The sequence below is a fragment of the Sceloporus occidentalis genome, unplaced genomic scaffold, assembly GCF_023333645.1.
Source record: "Sceloporus occidentalis isolate IW3139 unplaced genomic scaffold, rSceOcc1.0.p SCAF_1, whole genome shotgun sequence".
In the NCBI taxonomy this organism is placed as follows: Eukaryota; Metazoa; Chordata; class Lepidosauria; order Squamata; family Phrynosomatidae; genus Sceloporus; species Sceloporus occidentalis.
The window spans coordinates 5,052,428-5,071,683 of NW_028316981.1; the positions used below are offsets into that span (position 1 = coordinate 5,052,428).

The following is a 19,256-nucleotide window of genomic DNA, read 5'->3' on the forward strand; positions in this document are numbered from 1 at the left end:
ATAAAGGAAGAAATCATTGTCATCTTCCTTTTCATAATCGTCATCTCAACAACAAGAACACTTTTAAAGGCTCTTTGCATTATCACATCCCCAACAAAAGCCACAATGAAATACTGTAGTTCCGTTGCTTGTTTTAAGAAGCTAATATTCCTCATTAGGCAGAGACAGAAAACAACATGAAGGCACCCAAGAATGAAATGTTTGCTGGTGGTAACATGAATCAACCCCTATTAATGATTGTAGTTCAATGTATTTGATTTAATAGTTTATGTGCATGGCTGACAAACCCATTGTTTAATTACAGTGTGGAAGTGCAATAGTAATGCATAGAAACAAAATGCTTACTGTATGTACTTTAATGCTCCACTGCATATGCCACAGTCTCATGTGCGCTACTCCACTTGGGTCACTGTCCAATATGACTGTTAGACATCGCCTCCCCCAAATCACTCTGTATGTATTGTGCAAAATTTGCCTGCGTATGTCACTAACAAAATACCTTCTGTAGCGTGTTCAGTAAGCACTTCAGTGACAAGAGTTGAACAGACCATCTTGGCAAAAACAGAAACCCGGTTGGGGGGAATATTATTAGAAAAAAGCTCAGTAATTCTTTTATAGTAGGAAAAGAGGAAGACCATGTTACAGATGGATAGACTCCATCATGAAAGCCACAGACCTGAATTTGGAAGTTCTCAAAAATAATAGGTCGCTATACATCTAAGTCGACCTGAAGACGGTTAACAATAAAAACCAATTTTGTCAGCACAGGTTTGATGAGGCAGCAAGGACAGCCCTTGCCCAGGTGAAGGTGTGCCTGGGGCATTATTATTATTATTTGGTGAACCTGTTGCCTTTTCTTTTTTTTCTCTCTTTTTTATTTCTTTGTTTTTTCTATCTATTTCTCTTTTTATTCTTTTTGTGTTAGGTATATATGATATGCATGATATACAAGTGTGGTCTTTTTACTATTTTTTTTAAAATGCATCAATAAAATATAATTTTAAAAAAAGCGAGGAACAAAGCCAGTGAAATATTAATTTGGCTCGTTTTATTATTGTGGATGGATTTGCATTTTGGAGACACTGTCTCCAAAGCACCTCAAAAGAGCTGTGTTTTTTCCTTTAACTTGGAGTAGTTTTAAAAGGGTGGGTGGGAAAATCTAATCTTTTCTCATTAAAGGAAGCTGCCTGACAAATCACAGACAACAAATGAAGGTAAACAGGACATCTTGTAAAGGCTGCATGAAAGAAAAACAATTCAAAGCAATTTACGCTGTCAGCTGTCAACGCAAAGGAAGAAAAGGCTTAAGACTTGTCTCAGATTGCCTCTTGACAAGGGCTATGTCTGCTGTGGGCCAGCACCAATCCTTGATCTGCTTATCATGCTTTTAGGCATGTGTGTATGCACACCATTGATTGACTGGCTGTTCTGACATTCAGGCTGCCCTGCCTTTTCTAGGAAATCAGGTGAAGATAAAGAAACAGACATGTCCTCTTTCACCTCCAGAGGGTGATGCTGCTCCATCATCTCTTTGCTTAGAAGGGACTTCTGCTTCCCAGAGCATCTCTTCTGGTTGCTTAGAAATTAAGGCACTGCTACCAGGCACCAGTTTAAATAAAGTGGAAAGGTAATAAGGGCTGGATATCTTCTGCATACTGGCAACACCTTACCCCCAAATTCCGGACAATCTCGGTTGCATCAACAGAAGTATAGCATCTAGATCAAGGGAAATAATAGTCCCACTCTATTCTACTTTGGTCAAGCTCACTTGGGGTACTATGCTCATCTGAAATGCTGGGCACCACAGTTCAAAATGGATGCTGACAAGTTGGAGCGTGTCCAGAAGAGGGTGACTAAACTAGTGAAGGGTCTGGAAGCCATACCTTATGAAAAGATACCTAGGGAGCTGAGCATGTTTAGACTGGAGAAGAGAAATATAAGTAGCGATATGATAGCCTTGTTTAAATATCTGAAGGAATATAATATTGAGAATGGAGAAGTTTGTTTTCTGCAGCTCCAGAGAATAGGATTCAGACCAATGGGCTGAAACTACAGGAAGCGATTCCACCTCAACGTTCAGAAGAACGTCCTGACAATAAGAGCTGTTTGATGGTGAAACACACTCCCCCAGAGAGTGGTGGAGACTCTTTCTTTGGATGTCTTTAAACAGAGGCTGGATAGCCATCTCTCAGGGCTGCTTTGACTGTGTATTCCTGCATGGCAAGAGTTGGACTTAATCGCCCTTGAAGTCTCTTCCAATACTGATTCTATGCAGTTCCATCCTTGGGCTCCTATCACTCCCTTTTCCCTATTATTATTATTATTATTATTATTATTATTATTATTTATATAGCACTGTAGATTTGAACAGTGCTGTACATAAAAACAATACATATAAAAGAGTAAACCTGCCTATGGCGTACAATCTAAGAAATAATAGGATAATACATATAAAAATACATAGCAATACAGGAAATGGTTCAATAAAACAGGCAACCAAAAAGAACATCAAATAGCAAGTGACAGTCTTTAAATCTCTCCTTTGATCTGATACTCAAGTATTAATGTGATCACCATTGTGGACAAGTGGCCATGTTAATTATTGGGTTCAGAATGATAAAATGTGACCACTTCTCTATATCAATTCTTAAATGAAACAGAAACAGAGGTGGAAAATAAAAGAAGTAAAGATTTATTTTATAACAATAAGGTTAAACATGAACACCCTGAACGCTTCCCTCATTCACAGCTTCCAAAACCCAATTCAGAATTTCCTCATCTCATACTGTTTCATCTTCTCCTTACCTGACTCTTAACATACATTCCTCTAAGTTGTATCCTTCCTCCCTTTCACACCATACCCTGAACTGTAACTGCCTGCCTCTAACTGGACTTGCCTAGCTATGGTCAGAGTAGAGGTCTTCCCTAGGGTGCTTTTGCGTTTTATATAACAAAGGAGAAAGTGTTAGATTTGTGCATGTGCTGTGAATGTGAAGTGACACTCCAGAGTTCAGACAGCAGTATTCTTTAATATGACTCCAGCCCATAACCCTTTTTCAAATGCCAACCTCTTACCTTATGGACTGTCACTGCTTTTGTGTAGATCCCGAAAACAGTTAAACCACTTTAGGAATGTTCGCTCTCTTTTCAAGATAGAAGCCAGAGCCTTCTCGTCTTTGGTATCTTTTAAGGCACTGGTTTGGTCTGGGGACTGCTTTAACCTTGTCCTCAGCTTGCCCACTCTAGACTTATACTGATTTAAAATGGTAAGAACACACTTTCTATATCTTTTATATTCCCTCACTATTTCCTGATCCAAAGTTGGCCCTTGGGAGTTATGAAGAGTATCCATTTTCTGCTTTTTACGTGGAGGCTCTGAACATGGTGTAGTCTGTTCAGAGCTGAAGAGGGGGGCTTCCAAAATGTCTTCACATGTCAGCTCTTCAGTCTCTTGATTATCTGGGTGGCTGGAGGTCCTTGAAATTTCATAGTCCACACTCAAATTGATCATTTGTTCTGTTCTTGAAAGGTCCCCCTGTTGAGAGGTAGAAAGGGTGCCATGGCCTGTTTTTGAAGCAAATAAAGCAGATTAGAAAAAGGTAAATGTCCAGTTGTTTGAACCTCCAGCACACTTTACCTAGCTAGTCAAAAGGTAAATGCAATTGTTTACTGGAACTGGCTGAGGAATATGCAACCTAAGAAGGTGGTGGACTCCCTTTTAACAATGGTCTTTAATCAGAAACTGGATTATCATCTCGCAGAAGTGCTTTAGCTGTGGGTTTGACTAAATGGGTTTGACTAAACAGTACCTTCCAACTCCATGAATCTAAGATTTGGGGAGTTTTAGCTCAAAACATCTGAAGATGTTCAGAAAGGTCTGTCTGATTTAATGGAAAACTGGTGTCCTTTTCCAAGTTACCTGCCTCCACTGAAATGGCCTTCCTGAAATGGCCACTATGAGTCAAGAAAACACATGATGTCATTTCAGACATTCCTTCATCAAATTTGTGAACTCCCCAGAACTAATGGACTTATTAACTAGACTCGCAAGCAGATCAGAATTAATATTCAATGAAGTGTTTCTATGTCATATTTCTAACTTTAATGAACCAATGTACAATGAAAAAAGAAACCCCCACCCATTCATAGATGGCAGATTTGGGAGATATTTGGGAGATATTTTGGCAAAACTGGGTGAAATCAAACTAATAAATTCTCAGAGCAGAAGCTCAGCATGTAATGGCAGCAGAAATTTTTCTTTTGAAAAAAAATGCTGATTTCCAGTGATTTATATTTAGATTGTCAATAAAATTAAAACAGGGATGTGAAACTGTTAGTTATAATTCTTGAGGTGCTGTTGGACTGCAGTCTAACTGACTGCATCCTCAAGCACTGGACATGCTTACTTTAAGTTGAATAGAGCTTTATCTCTTGGCGATACTGTTCACTCCAGTTTTTCAGGCTCCCAGCCTGAAAATTAATTTGAGCCAAACCATCTACTCTCACCTTTCACCATTTCCCCTAGCAGTGGACACCCAGATCTTATTTGTCCCTGACTCTCTTCAGGCTTTTGGACTTTCATGACTTCAGTTCTGCAACTGTAGTTTCGTTTACTGAGGGCTGAACATCTGCAACTAGCTACTTACTAAACCAGGGGTAAGCAACCTGCGGCCCATGGGCCGGATCTGGCCCGGCGAGGCCTTAGGACTGGCCCCAGCCCGGTCCTGCCGCCTATTGCCACTGGGGCCTTTGGGAGGCAACTGTCTATACAAGCCTCAGAAACATGCATTTATAATAACATTTTTTTTAAAAATCAGCAAATTTTTGCGCGTGTCCTCCATTTTTAAAATAAAGTGTCCTCCATTTGAAAATTTTGTCCTACATTTGTCCCGGTTTATTTATATATTTAAATTTTTTTTTAATTATTTCATTATTTATTTTTTGGCTTCCCCCCCCCCCCAGTTACTCATATTACTTAACAACAATGAAAATATGATGACAATACTTAGTTGCTAATGCCCCACTTATTTTCTAAAACTGGGAACCAAGGCAGTTTACAAAATTTAAAACTAAATACAAATGTTAAAAACCATACAACCACCAAAGTAAAAACATACACTAAGTCATTGTTAAAATGTGAAGAAACTATATGTAGCATTAAAACAAACCCATAAAAAAGGTGAAGTATAACCATCAGTAACATAGCGCACTATTAAAAGCCATGCAGTTAGTGAACAGTGTATGTTAATATTAAAAGCTTGTAAATAGGTTAAAAAACATGTTGATGAACTGAAAGGGATGCCTGATGAACTAGGTAATCTTTTTTTTAAAAAAAAATCCTCTAATTATCAATATTAATCAGAACTGCAATTAACAAGAGCAAATGGCACCATCTTAAAAGATTGAAAGTTCTGTCAATCTCATGCGTAAATGCCAGAATGCCTACATACCATACTTTTACCTTAACACACAATGTCTGAAAACAAGGAAAGAATGTTTCCCCCAACCTCTCAAAATTATAGAATCATATTGTGGGACAGGGATCCCAAGGACCGTTTAGTCCAGTGATTCCCAAAGTGCACAGTAATGCCCTTCTGTGGGCACTGGATAGCTCCAGGGGGCAGTGAAGAAAAAAAGGGCAGTAGGGGAACATTTAAAAAATGGAGACAGTAGGGAATTGTAGGGCTGAGGGTTGCATGTAACTTCTTTGGAGCACCATTCTGGGACTAACTGACCAGAGCAAGGCACTGGGCGAGAAGCAGCAGAGAGGAAAAGGAGATTTGAAATTCAGGATCCTGCTTAAGATTGGAGAGTTCCTGCATGGCAGGGGGGTTGGACTGGATGGCCCTTAGCCAGGAGTGGGATGGAAGGTAGAGCTGTGCTGGGGCTCCTAATTTCCCTTGTTGAACAGGTAGAGAGAAGAGGTAAGGGAAGAAAAATGCTTGTTGGAGGGTGGGGTAGGCGATTTGAAACTTGAAGCTTTATGTTGCTGTACTGTATTTGCAATTTTTTCCTCCTCCTCCACTCTTTCACCCACATCTCCCTCTCTCTTTTAGCCTCATCTCAAGAAGTAGTGTGTGGGAAATGTTTCCTCCAAACTGGCCAGGACTAGACTCGCAACAGTTTCCTAGAGTTTTCATCTGCCGCCCCTAGATTGTGGAATGACCTGACGGAAGAGATACACTAACAGCATTTAAAACAATATTAAAGACACACCCCTTCTGGCAGGCCTATCCGGTCAATTTTAAAACATGGTATATTTTTAAAAATGCACTTATGAGTGCATTTTAATGGTTTTATAGTACTTTGTTGTTGTTGTTGCTTTTAGGATCTTTCCCTTTTTGCAATCTGCCTTCCCACCCACCTCTCTCTCTCTGTTGTTTTAAGTGCTGTTAGCATTTTCAGCTGCCACATCTCTTCCAACAGGTCATTCCAAAGTCTAGGGGCAGCAGATGAAAACTCTGGGAAAGCTGCATGTCCTTTTCAGCAGCCTGGTCTCTATCACCTTCCTTCTCTCCCCAGGTGAACGGGCTCTGCTGCCTAAAGCCAGGATGTGGTGGCTGGGTTGCTTTTTGACAACTCGCTTCTACACTCCCCCTTCTTCCACCTCATCTGGGGCAATTGCTTTCAATAGTTCTCCATGGAATTTGTGCTGCTATAGGGGGAAGCATGGAAACAGGTTGTCAAAAAGCAGTCTAGATTTATTATATACATACATATATAACACACACACACAAATATAAATCCAGCAACCCTATCCTGCTTTGAGCCATGCAAGTTAGCCTGTCTGGCTGAAAAGAAAGGGAGGGTGAAAAAGACAAAGCTGCTGAAAAGGATGCAGAGTTTTTTGCATGCCTGAAGCCAACTGGGGTTGCTGGATTGCTTTTTGGCAAGCCGCTTCCACACTCTCCCCACATCTGATCTGAGGTGATTGCTCTCAATAGTTTTTTCATGAAGCTTGAGCTGCTGGATCATAGAATCATTGAGTTGGAAGAGCCTCCAAGGGCCATCCAGTCCAACCCCCTGCTGTGCAGGAACTCTCAATCAAAGCATACCCAACAGATGACCATCAGCCTCTGCTTAAAGACCTCCAAAGAATGAGACTCCACCACACTCTGAGGGTGTGTGTTCAAATGTCAAACAGCCCTTACTGCCAGGAAGTTACTCCTAATGTTGAGGTGGAATCTCTTTTCCTGAAGCTTGCATCCATTGTTCTGGTTCCTAGTCCCTGAAACAGCAGAAAACAAGCTTGCTCTCTCCTCAATATGGCATCCTTTCAAGTATTTAAACAGGGCTATCACCTCTTAACCGTCTCTTCTCCAAGCTAAACATCCCCAGCTCCCTTAGTCATTCCTCATAGGGCATGGTTTCCAGACCCTTCACCATTTTAGTCGCCCTCCTTTGGAGACGCTCCCTTGGAGTGTAGTGGAGTCCCCTTCCTTAGAGGCTGGACGGCCATCTGTTGGGGATGCTTTTATTGAGATTTCCTGCATGGCAGGGGGTTGAACTGGATGGCCCTTGTGGTCTCTTCCAACTCTATGATTCTAGGTGCTTTGTCGCTCAGGAGCCCTGAAAATCTTCTGCCTATGCTTGTCACACTCTCTCCGCCCCAGATGAAGACAAAGGCAAACCCCCTCTGAACAAACCTTACCAAGAAAACCTTGTGACTGGTTCACCTTAGGGTCACCCTAAGTTCTCTTGTGATGGGAAACCATGCAAATGTAGCAGCAGCAACAATGCAGTGGGAAAAATCTGAGCTAGCCATACCTGCATCCAGCTTTTTCCATGTTGACAAAAACTCTGATTCATCAGCTTCTGTGATCTCAATTTCCACTGGTGCTTTCTGCATGTCATCCACCTCCACGTCTGGCAGCGTATACTGCTCTCTCCATGAGACAATGTGCCCAGAGCATGGCCCGTTGTGACAAATGGGAGTCCTTCCATTTAACAGGGCCTTCTCCTCAGCTAACAAAAGGGACAATAGAGAACTTGCATGCTCTTTGGTCAAGGCAATCTCTATTCCATTTATGAGGGGCAGCTTTGGGATATTCCACAGCCTCTTCTCCAATGCGTTAAGTTTATCCTGCAGGGTGGCTAGTTTCTTCATTGGGAAACTCTGCACACTAGCCCAGAAGGTATTGAGCTGACCTTTCTGGGCACCCATCTGCTCCTGTAGGGCATCTCTCAAAGCATCTCTCAGGGCCTCCAGCTGCCTGAGAAACCCATTATGGTGCTGAACAAAGCAGATGTAATCTCACTCAGAGCATGCAGTTCTTTCGGAGGTGGCCTTCAAGACATCCTGCGTGGCCTCCAGCTTCTCCCGCAAAGGACCCACCTCCTCCTGGGGGGCTTCCCTGAGAGCATCCCTGCAGGCACCCACCACCTCCTGGAGGCCAAACACTTGGTAAAAGTTGACCTCCATCGGGACCCACTGCAGTTGTATGACCTTCTTTGACAGGGAATATCTCTCCAGTGGGGCAACTCTCTCCTCCGGCAAGGCATCCCGCAGCGCCTCCATCTTTTTCACGGTGCTTGTGTTCTGCAGGAACCTCCAAAGGAAATGATCCAGGCACCACACCTTCTCTTTGAGAAACACCAGGTTCTCCAGAGGGATATTTCTCAAGGGGTTCTGAAACCAGGCATCCCACAGGGCCTCCGCCTCCTCCACCAGGGCCCTAATGTTCTTTGAGATGATGCCATTCAGTCCAAGCTCCAGGTTCTCCCACTTGCACTGCAGGTCATTCACCTTCTTTTGGCTGGCATTACCCTGCAGGGTATCTGCTTCCTTTTGCAGGGTATCTGCTTCCTTTTGCAGGGCATCTGCTTTCTCTAGCAAGGCATCCAAAGTGGCCTCCTCCTCCTCCTCCTCCAGGTTGGCCAGGGTTCTCCAATTCCCTTGCAGGTGCTTCACCTTCTCTGGGGTGGCACCATCGCCCAGGGCATCCACCCTCTCCTGCAGGGCATGTGAAGTGGCCGCCTCCTCTTCCTCCTCTGGGTCCTCAATGTGGGGCACTAGGTCCAGGGTGGCCAAAAATCCCCACTTCCCTTGAACGTCCTCTCGGGTGGCACCATCCTGCTGGGCATCTATTTCTTTCTGCAGGGCGTCCAAAGCCACCTCTTCAGCATGGCCCCCACTGGTGGGCACTGGGGGGTGCAGGGTGGCCAGGACTCCCCACTTCCCTTTTAGGTCCTCTGCCTTCTCTCGGGTGGCACCTCCACCACCACCACCACCACCACCTTGCAGGGCATCCATTTCCTCTTGCAGGGCCTCCCCCTCCTCCTCCTCCGTGTCCCCTCTGGGGGGCACTGGGGGCTCCCCTCCCTCTGCCTTCTCTCGGGTGGCACCTCCACCACCACCCCCTGGCAGGGCAGCCAAGGTGGCCTCCTCCACCTCCTCCTCCGGGTGCCTCCTGGGGGCCACTGCGGGGTCCAGGGCGACCTCTTTCCTCTGCTGGGCCCCCAGGGGCAGGGGCTTCTCCTCCCCAGGGCCCCCTCCTTCTGGCCTGCTCCTCTTCCTCCTCCTCCTCCTCCGGCCCTTGGCCTCCCTTCTGGCCCTGAGGGCCTGGATCCTGCGGATGAGGGCCAGGGCCAGGGCCAGGAGGTTGAGGAGCTTCTCCTGGCTGGGCTCCGGCAGAGGAAGGAAGGCCCTCCTGCTCCTTCTGAGCCGCCTCCAGGGCCTCCCATCCCATCCCCGCCGGGCCTGAGCCAGCTCCCTCAGGCAGCCCTCCAGGGTCACCCGGCCCAGCTTCAGCTCCCGCCGGGCGCCTCTCTCCCTCACTGCGGCCGAAAGGAGGCGCCCCGAGCGGAGCCCCTCCGCCTCCTGCCTCAGGGCCTCCAGCCCCGAAGGGCAGCACCAGGCCCCCTCCTCCATGGCCCCTCTCCTGCCTCCCGAGAGAGAGAGAGAGAGAGAGAGAGCCAAGGAGCAGGCTGCTCAACAGACACACACACACACACACACACTGCTGGGCGCCGGGCGGCTGCTTCTTCCTCTTCCCTCCCTTGACGATCCCCGGGCCGCCCACTAGGCCCTGCTGCTGGGCTCCATTCATTCGCCTCTGGCAGGGCTCCCCTTAAGCACCAGGGCCAGCCATGCAGTCGGGCCTTTCAGGCCAGGGCTCAAGGACAGGCCCAGGCCTTGCAGCATGCTTCCAAGTCAAGCCTCCAGTCTGCTTGCATGAAACCTCCACTCTCATGCCCTTGCAAGAGAGCTTCAAGACTCAGGTCTTACCTTCCATAGAATCATACAATCCTAGAGTTGGAAGAGACCCCAAGGGCCCTGATCCAGTCCAACCCCATTCTGCCATGCAGGAACTCACAATCAAAGCATCCCTGACAGATGGCCATCTAGCCTCTGTTTCAAGACCTCCAAGGAAGGAGACTCCACTACACTCCGAGAAAGGAGTGTGTTCCACTGTCGAACAGCCCTGACTGTCAGGAAGTTGCTCCTGATGTTGAGGTGGAATCTCTTTTCCTGCAGCTTGCATCCATTGTTCAGAGTACCTGGAGCAGCAGAAAACAAGCTTCCTCCCTCCTCAATATGACATTCCTTCCAATATTTAAACAGGACTATCATATCACCTCTTAACCTTCTCTTCTCCAGGATAAACACCAGCTCCCTCAGTCATTCCTCATAGGGCATGGTTTCTAGACCCTTCATCATTTTAGTTGCTCTCCTTTGGACACACTCCAGCTTCTCATCATTTTGAATTGCAGTGCCCAGAACTGGACGCAATATCCCAGGTGGGGTGGCCTTCCACACTAGGGGCCATTGAGCTAGTCAGGCCTTTTAGTCCAAGCCCCAAGTCCAGGCCCAAGTACTACTTTCAAGGCAAGCCTCCAGTTTGTACCTTCCAGTCTCAAGTCTAGTCTCATGTCTGTATTTTCTAGTTTCAAGTCCTTGCAAGACAGTTTCAAGTCTCATGTCTTACCTTCCCATCTCAAGGCAAGTCTCAGTCTGTACTGCACCTGCCTTTGCCAATTCCTAGCTTTCCAACCAGGGGCCTTCCAATCTGAACTTGCCTTGCAAGATAGTCCTTGCAAGATACTTTCAAGTCTTATGCCTTACCTTCCAGTCTCAAGCCCTTGCAAAATACTTTCAAGTCAAATCTCACGTCAATATCTTCAGGTCTCAAGTCCTTGCAAGATACTTTCAAGTCTCATGCCTTACCTTCCAATCTCAAGTCTGTACCTTCAAGTCTCCAGTCCTTGCAAGATACTTTCAAGTCAAGTCTCAAGTCAGTACCTTCAAGTCTCAAGTTAAGTCTCAATTCCTTACAAAATACTTTTAAGTCAAGTTTCAAACCAAGTCTCAAGTCTCGGGGCCAACTTTTAAGGCCAGGTGCATTTCTTGGAGAGGAAGAGCAAATGCATTAGGCAATGGGCTTGAGGTGAGGGCTTGAGGCCTGCTTAGCATCCTGTCCATGCTGCACATCAGAAGGTCCTTCTAAAGATTTTGACAAGTTTCTGCCTCAAGGCCCATTGACTGACACATGAACTGGTCCCCTCCAAGGAACACACCCTACGCTCCTGGGATGAGTCTTTCTTGCTGCTCAAAATGAATGGCACCAGCAGGTCAATCACTAAAAATATAACAACTCTCAAGTCAAGTCTTGCCAAGTCAAGTCCAACTCGAGACATTGAAGCAATCTGAGTCTGATTTAAGTCCAAATCAATTGACTCAAGAGTAGGGGCCCAAACAGAGAGGCCAAATAAAGCAGGGTCCAGCTACTTTGGAGATGTGCTGTTTAATCAACACATGTCTTAAAAGGCCGGAAGCCACACCGAAGCTGCACGCCAGTCCTTAGCACCAGAGCATGGCTTTGGCGTGGCTTCCAGCCTCTTAGGATGCGTGCGTCGTTTAAACAGCGCACCTTCAAAGTGGCCTGAAGCTGCTTTATTTGGCCTGTCTGTTCGGGCCCTACATCACTGCTAGGGGTCTTCTGGATTGAATTTGCATAGGCCCATCAAGGGCCGGCTGGGCTGAATTCATCTGAGGAATTAGACTTAAATCTACAAAAGCTCATGCTGCCATCTTCTTTCTTTCAGTGAGTCTCAAAAGTGTGACAAGATCTCTCTGCATACTGATTCTACAGACAGGGATGTAGCCGGCGGGGGGGGTTCTTGGGGTCCGGACCCCCCCTTCCATTAGAAAAATGAATGGTGCGTGCTGCTGCGCCGCCGCACCCAAGGCCCATTATAATGGTGGCACTTAGTCTGGACCCCCCCTTCCTAAAATCCTGGCTACGTGCCTGCTACAGACTAATATGACTATACCTTTGAATAACAGCAGCAGGGCTCTGCTTGCCCACTGTGCCCCACAGAGCTGAGCTTGCCCTTGCCAATTTGCAGCTTGCCTACTAGGGACTGCTGGGCAAAACTGCCTTTGCTAATTCCCAGCTTGCCCTCCAGGGTCCTTCTGGGCTGAATTTGCCATTGCTGGTCCCCAGTTTGTCCACTAGGGCCTTTTGTTGTCATTGTGTGTCTTCAAGTCATTTTCTTACTTATTGCAGACCTGCACAACTTGGAAGTAGACAAGGGCCAAAATTAAAATAGGCTAAAGTTCTTCAGGCTGCAGATAGGTTTTTAGCAGTGAAATTTCAATTAATCTAATAATATTAATTAAAGTGCACTTACTGAGATTTTTACTTATCATGCAATCACATTAATGTCTACTTTGCTGTGCAAAGTAAATTTTAATACCTTTTAAAGGTTTTCTTACCATTTCCAACATTTAGTTAATTGAAGTGTATTACACTTCTTGCCAGCGGTTTATCGTACTCTGAAATAATGTTGAAATGTGCCTGCTCCTCACATGGGCACATGTGATATTTCCTTTTAAAGCGCAGACAGTAGGAAATTAAAGTAGACTACGTACTATAAATGGCTTTTAAAATTTGGGATGCTTTTAAAATACAAGGCCTCTGACAGCAAAGTTCCTTTCACAAAGGTTTTTAAAGCCTGCCTAGTTCGTTTTCTCCCTCTTCATCCTCCATTTAGCTGGAAGTTATTTCTAGCAGCATTGGCATTGGAAGGATGGTAAAGAAGAGTAAGGCTGGACTGTGGAGGAGGCTTTATTTGAGATGTTGGCTGGCCATTAGCAGCCAGCTACTTCACATCCCACAGGAACTTGCCCCACCTCCTCATGGGCCATTGGTTAGGCCACATGCGGCCCCTCAGGGAAAGGAAGTGGGCTGTGCAACGACTGGAGCGCAACTGGCGAAGACATCATCACTTAGCCGACAAGACACTCCTGGACTCTCTTTTGAAGGTCTACGGAATGGCAATAAGTGCAGCAAAGAATTCGTTCTATGCTGCACGTATTGCGTCCGCGGAGTTGCGTCCGGCAGAGCTGTTCAGGGTAGCGAGGGAGCTTACCCAACTGTCTCCCCCCCTGAACCCTATTTTGGAATCATCCAAAGCCTGCTGCGATGAGTTTAACAACTTCTTCGCGGATAAAATCTCTCAGATAAGTGCTGATCTCGACTCCAGTATTAGTTCAGAATCCAGAGTAGAGGCGTCCAGAGCTTCCGTGGACTCTGTTGTACTGGATCATTTTGAGTCTGTAAGTACCGAGGATGTGGACAAGATTCTTTGTAGTGTTAGGAAGACGACGTGCTCTCTCGATCCTTGCCCTTCATGGCTGGCAGCTCAGGGGGGAATGGCGGTGACAGAGATGTTATGCCGGATTATTAATTCATCCTTCAGGGAAGGGCAGTTTCCATCGAGTTTGAAAGTGGCCATTGTAAAACCTTTACTAAAAAAGCCCTCCCTAGACCCCCTAATTCGGAACAATTATCGGCCTGTCTCGCTGCTGCCATTTTTAGGGAAGGTGATCGAGAGGGCGGTTGCCTTCCAGCTTCAAAGGATCTTGGATGAGACAGATTTTCTGGACCCATTTCAAACCGGTTTCCGGGCAGGCTATGGAATTGAGACTGCCATGGTCGCCCTGGTCGATGATCTCCGTCTGGGCATGGACAGGGGTAGCGTGTCCCTGTTAGTGCTTTTGGACATCTCAGCGGCCTTCGATACCATTGACCATGGTATCCTTCTGGAACGCCTGAGAGAGTTGGGTATCGGGGGCACTGCGCTCCAGTGGTTCCGTTCCTACCTCTTGGGTAGATTCCAGATGGTGCAGCTGGGGGACTGCCACTCCGATAAGAGGGCCCTTACATCTGGTGTCCCTCAGGGAGCGATTTTGTCCCCCATGCTATTTATCATTTACATGATGCCGCTGGGAGAGATCATCTGGAGACACGGGGCGCGGTGTTATCAATACGCTGATGGCACCCAAATATGCTTCTCTGTGACTCAGGCTGATGCAGTGACCAGGGATGGCATCTCTCCTCTAGATGCCTGTCTGGAGTCAGTAATGGGCTGGATGAGGGAAAACAGACTCAGCTTGAATCCAGAGAAAACAGAAGTACTCGTGATAGGTTCCCCGGGCCCGGGGATGGATATTTGTCCACCTGTCCTGAACGGGGTCACACTCCCCTTGAAGGACTCAGTTTGCAGCTTGGGGGTGCTTCTGGACTCGTCGCTCCACCTTACATCTCAGGTGGATGCGACGGTCAGGAGCACCTGTTATCAGCTTCGGCTGATATGCTAGCTGCGACCCTACCTGGGCCAGGGGGGGACCTTGAAACGGTGGTACACGCTTTGGTAACCTCTCGGTTGGATTTCTGTAATGCGCTCTTCATGGGGCAACCCTTGTACCAAACTCGGAAGCTACAATTGGTTCAAAATATGGCAGTGAGGCTGGTCACTGGATGTTCCAGGAGCAGCCATATAACACCTATATTGAAAGATCTACATTGGCTGCCTATTCGCTTCCACACGCAATACAAGGTGTTGGTAATGACCTATAAAGCCCTAAATGGCTTGGGCCCAGGGTACTTGGAGGACCGCCTCTCCGCATACAGTCCGCCCCGCACTCTCAGATTGGGTGGAAAGTATCTATTAAGAGTTCCCAAGGCAAGGTTTGTGTCTTCATCACAAAGAGCATTTTCCATCGCGGCCCCTCAGACCTGGAACTCTTTGCCCGACGAGCTCCGCTCAGCAACCTCTCTAGATCTTTTTAGGAAGAATCTGAAGACTTTTCTTTTCCGTCAAGCCTTCCCCCATGTGCCTTGATGTTATTCTCTCTCTCCCCTGTGCATTTTGTTTAATCCAGCTAATTTGTTATATAGGTTTTTAATTGGTTTTAGATTGAATGATTGTATGGATTGTTGTTAGAATTTTTGTATTGTTTTTAAATGGTATGGGTGGGTTTTTGTATTGTTGGGCTATGTATTGGTTTTGATGGTGTTTTTGTAAACCGCTGTGATCTGCAAGGAATAGCGGTCTAGAAATAAAAGTTCATTCATTTAATTCATTCATGTTGTGCAGGCCTGATTTATGGCAACCCTATCATGGGGTTTTCTTGGCAAGCTTCAGAAGTGGTTTGCTATGGCCACCCACTGGGCTTGAGAGAGTGTGATTCACCCAAGGGCACACAGTGGGTCTCCATGGCCAAGCCTTGCCCTTGCCAATCCCCCACTTGCCCACTAGGGCTTGCTGAACTGAATTCCCTATAGGCCTCATTCCCACTGCCATTTGAACCGGATTGCAAATCGGTTTCAACCGGTTCAAACAACCCTGGTTCCCACTTAATTCGAATAGCTGAAGCGATTAAGGGGGGACATGCTCTAGGTGCATTTAAACTGCGCTATTTTGATGCTCCTTTTCCCCCTTCTTTTTTGATTAATCGATTTATTTTGCAACAATGCAATTTAGCCCAAGTGTGAACCAGATGTTAATCCGCTCCCTGTGACGTGGGTGAAGGTGGACTTGCCCCTCTTCCCAAGCTTTCTGGGGTCTGCTGCAATGGCCATGGCTGCTGCCTCCGCCGCTGCCACTTCCCTAACCCCCATTTCTTCCTCCCAGGGGTTTCCCTCTGTGCTCACTGGGGAGCTCCCTGAACACCCCCAGGGGACAGGCAGTGGCACGGCACCAATGGTCTCTCCTAGGGAAGGCCAGTAGTCTCCCTTTGCCAAGCCGCTGCGTTGCCAACTTCTCCAGTGGCATGTCTCGCCTGACCATGGAGTATCAGGTGTGGGGAGGGAACCTCCGCTGCTGCAGCCTCTTACCCCTTCCCTGGAACTGCTTCAATCGATGCAAATGTAGTGTGAACCATGCTCTGCTGCTGAATCGATTCATCGATTTGGGTCGGAAACCTAATTAACTGTAAGTGGGAATAAGGCCACGGGTTCGTCCTAGGATGGCCGTAAGTGGGAAACCTGAAGGCCCACAGCAACAAAATTAAACATTATTAGAAGACCTTTTTGGTTTAGCTGATGAGGTAGACTTCGGAGATGATTGTTGGAGTTCCTCCAGCATGGCATAATGGTTTGAGCATTGGATTGCAACTCTGGAGAGCAGGGTTTCAAGTCTAGCTTAGCCACGGAAACCCAGTGGGTGACCATGGGCAAGAAGTGACACTCTCTCAGCCTCATGGCAAACCTCGCTCTGAAGAAACCTGCCAAGAAAGCCCCATGAGAGGTTTGCTTTACGATCATCATAAGTTGGAAATAACTTGAAGCCACACAACAACAACAACAACAATTATTGGAAGACTTTTTAAAGAGATTATTTTAATGGTTTTAACATTTTTATTGTAACGTTTTTAAAATGTTTGTCTCTTGTGAGCATCCTTGGGACAGTTTCTGACAGAAAGACAGCATAAACTTCTTTGCGGATAAAATCTCTCGGATAAGGTCTGATCTCGACGCCAGTATTAGTTCAGAATCCAGAGTAGAGGCATCCAGAGCTTCCGTGGACTCTGTTATACTGGATAATTTTGAGTCTGTAAGTACCGAGGATGTGGACAAGATTCTTTGTAGTGGTAGGAAGACGACATGCTCTCTCGATCCCTGTCCTTCATGGCTGGCAGCGCAGGGGGGAGGGGCTGTAACAGATATGTTGTGTCGCAAAATTAATTCATGTTTCAGGGAAGGGCAGTTTCCATCTAGTTTAAAAACGGCCGTCGTAAAACCTTTATTAAAAAAGCCCTCCCTAGACCCCCTAATTCGGAACAATTATCGGCCAGTCTCGCTGCTGCCATTTCTAGGGAAGGTGATCAAGAGGGCGGTTGCTGTCCAGCTTCAAAGGATCTTGGATGAGACAGATTTTCTGGACCCATTTCAAACTGGCTTCCGGGCGGGCTATGGAGTTGAGACTGCCATGGTCGCCTTAGTCGATGATCTCCGTCTGGGCATGGACAGGGGTAGCGTGTCCCTGTTAGTGCTTTTGGACATCTCGGCGGCCTTCGATACCATTGACCATGGTATCCTTCTGGAACGCCTGAGAGAGTTGGGTATCGGGGGCACTGCGCTCCAGTGGTTCCGTTCCTACCTCTCGGGTAGATTCCAGATGGTGCATCTCCGATAAGAGGGCCCTTACATCTGGTGTCCCTCAAGGAGCCATTCTGTCCCCCATGCTATTTATCATTTACATGAAGCCGCTGGGAGAGATCATCCGGAGACACGGGGCGCGGTGTTATCAGTACGCTGATGACACCCAAATATGTTTCTCTGTGTCTCCGACTGATGCAGTGACTAGGGATGGCATCTCTCCTCTAAATGCCTAAATGGAGTCGGTAATGGGCTGGATGAGGGAAAACAGACTCAGCCTGAATCCAGAGAAAACAGAAGTACTCGTGATAGGTTCTCCTGGCCCGGGGAAGGAAATTTTTCCACCTGTCCTGAATGGGGTCACGCTCCCCGTGAAGGACTCAGTTCGCAGTCTGGGGGTGCTTCTGGATTCGTCGCTCCACCTAACATCTCAGGTGGATGCAACGGTCAGAGGCGCCTTTTATCAGCTTTGACTGATAAGCCAGCTGTGACCCTACCTGGGCTGGGGGGACCTTGAAACAGTGGTACACGCTTTGGTAACCTCTCGGTTGGATTTCTGTAATGTGCTCTACATGGGGCAACCCTAGTACCAAACCCGGAAGCTTCAATTAGTACAGAATATGGCAGCAAGGTTGGTTACCGGATGCTCCAGGACCAGCCATATAACACCAGTTCTGCAAGATCTACACTGGCTGCCTGTTTGCTTCCGGGTGCAATACAAGGTGTTGGTTTGGTTATTACCCATAAGGCCCTAAATGGCTTGGGCCCAGGGTACTTGGAGGACCGCCTCTCCCCATATAATCCGCCCCGCACTCTTAGATCGGGTGAGAAACATTTATTAAGAGTTCCTAAATCTAGATATATTTAATCTCAGAGGGCTTTTTCCATCACAGCCCCACAGCTCTGGAACTCTTTGCCTGATGAGCTCTGCACTGTCACCTCCCTAGATGTGTTTAAGAGGAATTTGAAGACCTTCCTATTTCGCCAGGCTTTCCCCCCATGAGCATTAATGTCATCTTAATCACCCTTCAATGATGTATACGGTTCAATCCAGCTATTGTATGGTTTTAATTGGTTTTAATCTGTTATTGTTATATAGTTTGGTTTTAGTTCATGTATGGTTCTTTCTTTGATTGTATGGGGGGTGGGTTTGCACACTGTTGGGATATTGTGGTATTAATTTTCTTTATTGAATTTTTATGTTGGAAACCGCTATGATCTGTATAGGAATAGCGGTATACAAAGAAATATTATTATTATTATTATTATTATTATTAATAAATGAAACAAAGAATAAATAATAATATTTTTGTTTTAGTCAACAAGGAAAACTTCAAACTCGGAAGATGGTTTATGGGGTTCCTGCAGCATGGGGTTTCGGTTTGAGCCTTGGACTGTGACTTTGGAAACTAGTGTCCAAAACTCACAGTGCAAAAATAATCCAGTCTAAGTCTGCTTTGACTGCCCTGGCTCAATGCTAAGGAATTGTGTAGGCAGGCCTTTGCAAATTGATAAGGTCTGGGAATACTGTCCTATTTAAATTTTAAGGTTTATATTGTTACTATTGATTTTAACTTATAACTGTTTTTTAAATTTTTAAATATTTTTAAATCTAATTTTTATTCCAATTTACAGTCTATACATTGATAATAAAATACATTTGTGTAAAAAGAAATATATTCTATGTTTTTTTTCCATTCTTCTTTTATCCGCTTGTCGGTTTTCTTATTCCTTTCTACTTAATTTCTTGTTGACCTCCTGTTCCTCTTCTTCGAAAGCAGAATTTATCATTTATCTAAAAATGACTAATAATAACTGAACATTTGAAATATGGAAATTCTTCATTTGAAAAATGATGTTCAAAAGAAG

General features: G+C 46.0%; 1 protein-coding gene across 1 annotated transcript; it reads right to left on the reverse strand.

Annotated features, from left to right (window-relative positions):
• Nucleotides 1–2,702: 2,702 nt before the first annotated feature.
• LOC149320455 (uncharacterized) lies at nucleotides 2,703–9,871 on the reverse strand. The gene is made up of 2 exons (XM_089499770.1): nucleotides 7,768–9,871; nucleotides 2,703–3,564 (listed from the first exon to the last, which is right to left on the reverse strand). Exon 1 carries the CDS (start codon nucleotides 9,869–9,871, stop codon nucleotides 8,255–8,257), a length of 1,617 nt encoding a protein of 538 aa, XP_089355896.1. The 3' UTR covers nucleotides 2,703–3,564; nucleotides 7,768–8,254.
• Between the last annotated feature and the right edge of the window lie 9,385 nt (nucleotides 9,872–19,256).

Bases quoted from the DNA above. Each gene is read 5' to 3' on its own strand.
- LOC149320455 (XM_089499770.1), bottom strand. From the start codon at position 9,871: ATGGAGGAGGGGGCCTGGTGCTGCCCTTCGGGGCTGGAGGCCCTGAGG.